General features: G+C 47.5%; 1 protein-coding gene across 2 annotated transcripts in view; it reads right to left on the reverse strand.

The window, feature by feature from the left end:
- Hml (hemolectin) overlaps positions 1–1,573 on the reverse strand; it is a 14,423-nt gene that overhangs the window by 9,679 nt on the left and 3,171 nt on the right. For both annotated transcript variants that reach the window (XM_026812152.1, XM_026812151.1), the window contains exon 10: positions 128–1,483. In XM_026812152.1, the coding sequence (XP_026667953.1) occupies positions 128–1,483 (1,356 nt within the window). The remainder of the gene's footprint in view (positions 1–127; positions 1,484–1,573) is intronic.

Consider the following 1,573-nt stretch of genomic DNA (forward strand, 5'->3'; position numbering starts at 1 on the left):
ATTATTAGCAATGTTCTTCCGACGTCTGATTTCTTTTTAAAAAATGCGTTTCTAAAGTGCATAAACTTTTGTGATTGACTTTATAGCCAATACATCCTTAATTGAGTCGGCTCAGAACGAAACATACCTGTACAGGTACAGAGTTCAAGCGCCTTGTTACCAGGCCTGATTTCCTTGTGACCTGCAACGAACTCCATTCCACCATAAGTGCATGGACACTGGCCAATCGGTATGCATTCACCATGGACGTCCAACGTTTGTCCTTCAGGACAGTTGCAGCCCTCCACGCACTCCTGTCTGCAGTCCTGATAAGAAGATATGTCCGCGCAGGATCTACTGCAGCTGTTCCCACAGATCTGATACACTTGGCTCCCCGGACAGTGGATCTTACATTCGTCCACGTTCTCACGCCAGAGAAGATTTACCCCAGCCGCGGCACACTCCTTGGCGTATGCAGCTAACGTGGGACAGAGACAAGACGCGGCCTCCACTTTACAAGAGCACATATCATACAAACAGTCTTTATAAAACGTTTCCGGATCCACGTGCCAGTGACAACCGGCGAAGATGTCACTCATTAAATAGGAACAATACTGCTTGGCGTCGGTCTTCCTCTGCGGATCTATGTCGCATGGATGGTTCGACTCCTCCTCAGGGACATCCGGACAAACCTCGTCCGATTTCCATTTATTCGCAAAAGAGATAGCCGTGTTCTCGACATCGCCCTCGGGTGTAATGAAGTCGTCCTTCTGGTTCTCGGAGAAGGTGCCACAAAGTCCTTTGGTAGATCCATGGAATTCAGCAGGGGCATTTATATAAACACGGGAGATCCCGTCCCACCATACGTTCAAACCGTTTGGTAATTGAACAACTATGAATATACTACTCGCAACGCGTATCCTGATACCATTCACAATAGTAGGGAAGACGGATAGATCCTCTCCGTCGAGCAATACCTGTCTGTGCTGCTTCAGTTTTATCGACATGCGTTTGTAATTAATTGTAACTGTCTTGGTGCAAGACGGAGCATCGGACGGAACCAAACCCATGGCTTCTGATATCGCGCCGGAGCAATGAACGTTCTCTCCCTCGATACTGTAATCATCTCCCTTCATCAGATAGTATTTGCATTTGCCCATGAAGTCGTAATGCCTGCCGTCGAAAGTGGTGTAATGAGGATCTCCGATCACGGAACATCTCGCAGCGCATCTCGCCTGCGTGCATATCCATTTTCCAGCGGAACACGTGCACGTGTTGCAATCCTTCTGCACGCTCTTCCCAGGCTTGAACAACTTGCCACGCAATCTACACGGGCATTCTTCTAGAGTGATGCATCTTCCTTCGTGCGCGACTGTACCTTCTGGACAGAAGCAACCTTCCTCGCAGTTCTCACTGCTTGCTTTCTTCTCTGCCTCTGTCCAGCAAGAAGATTCAATCTTCGGACCGCACGACATGTACACTCGACCTCCGTCACAAGTCATGGCTACAATTATTGGAAAATAATTTTAACACTAGAAAGACTGAAACTTAGTATATACCTATATTGCCCAAAGCAGTAAAAATTACTGCAATG

This window comes from Ceratina calcarata, unplaced genomic scaffold (genome assembly GCF_001652005.2).
Source record: "Ceratina calcarata isolate Rehan_Ccalc_2016 unplaced genomic scaffold, ASM165200v1 scaffold260.2, whole genome shotgun sequence".
NCBI classification, from domain to species: domain Eukaryota; kingdom Metazoa; phylum Arthropoda; class Insecta; order Hymenoptera; family Apidae; genus Ceratina; species Ceratina calcarata.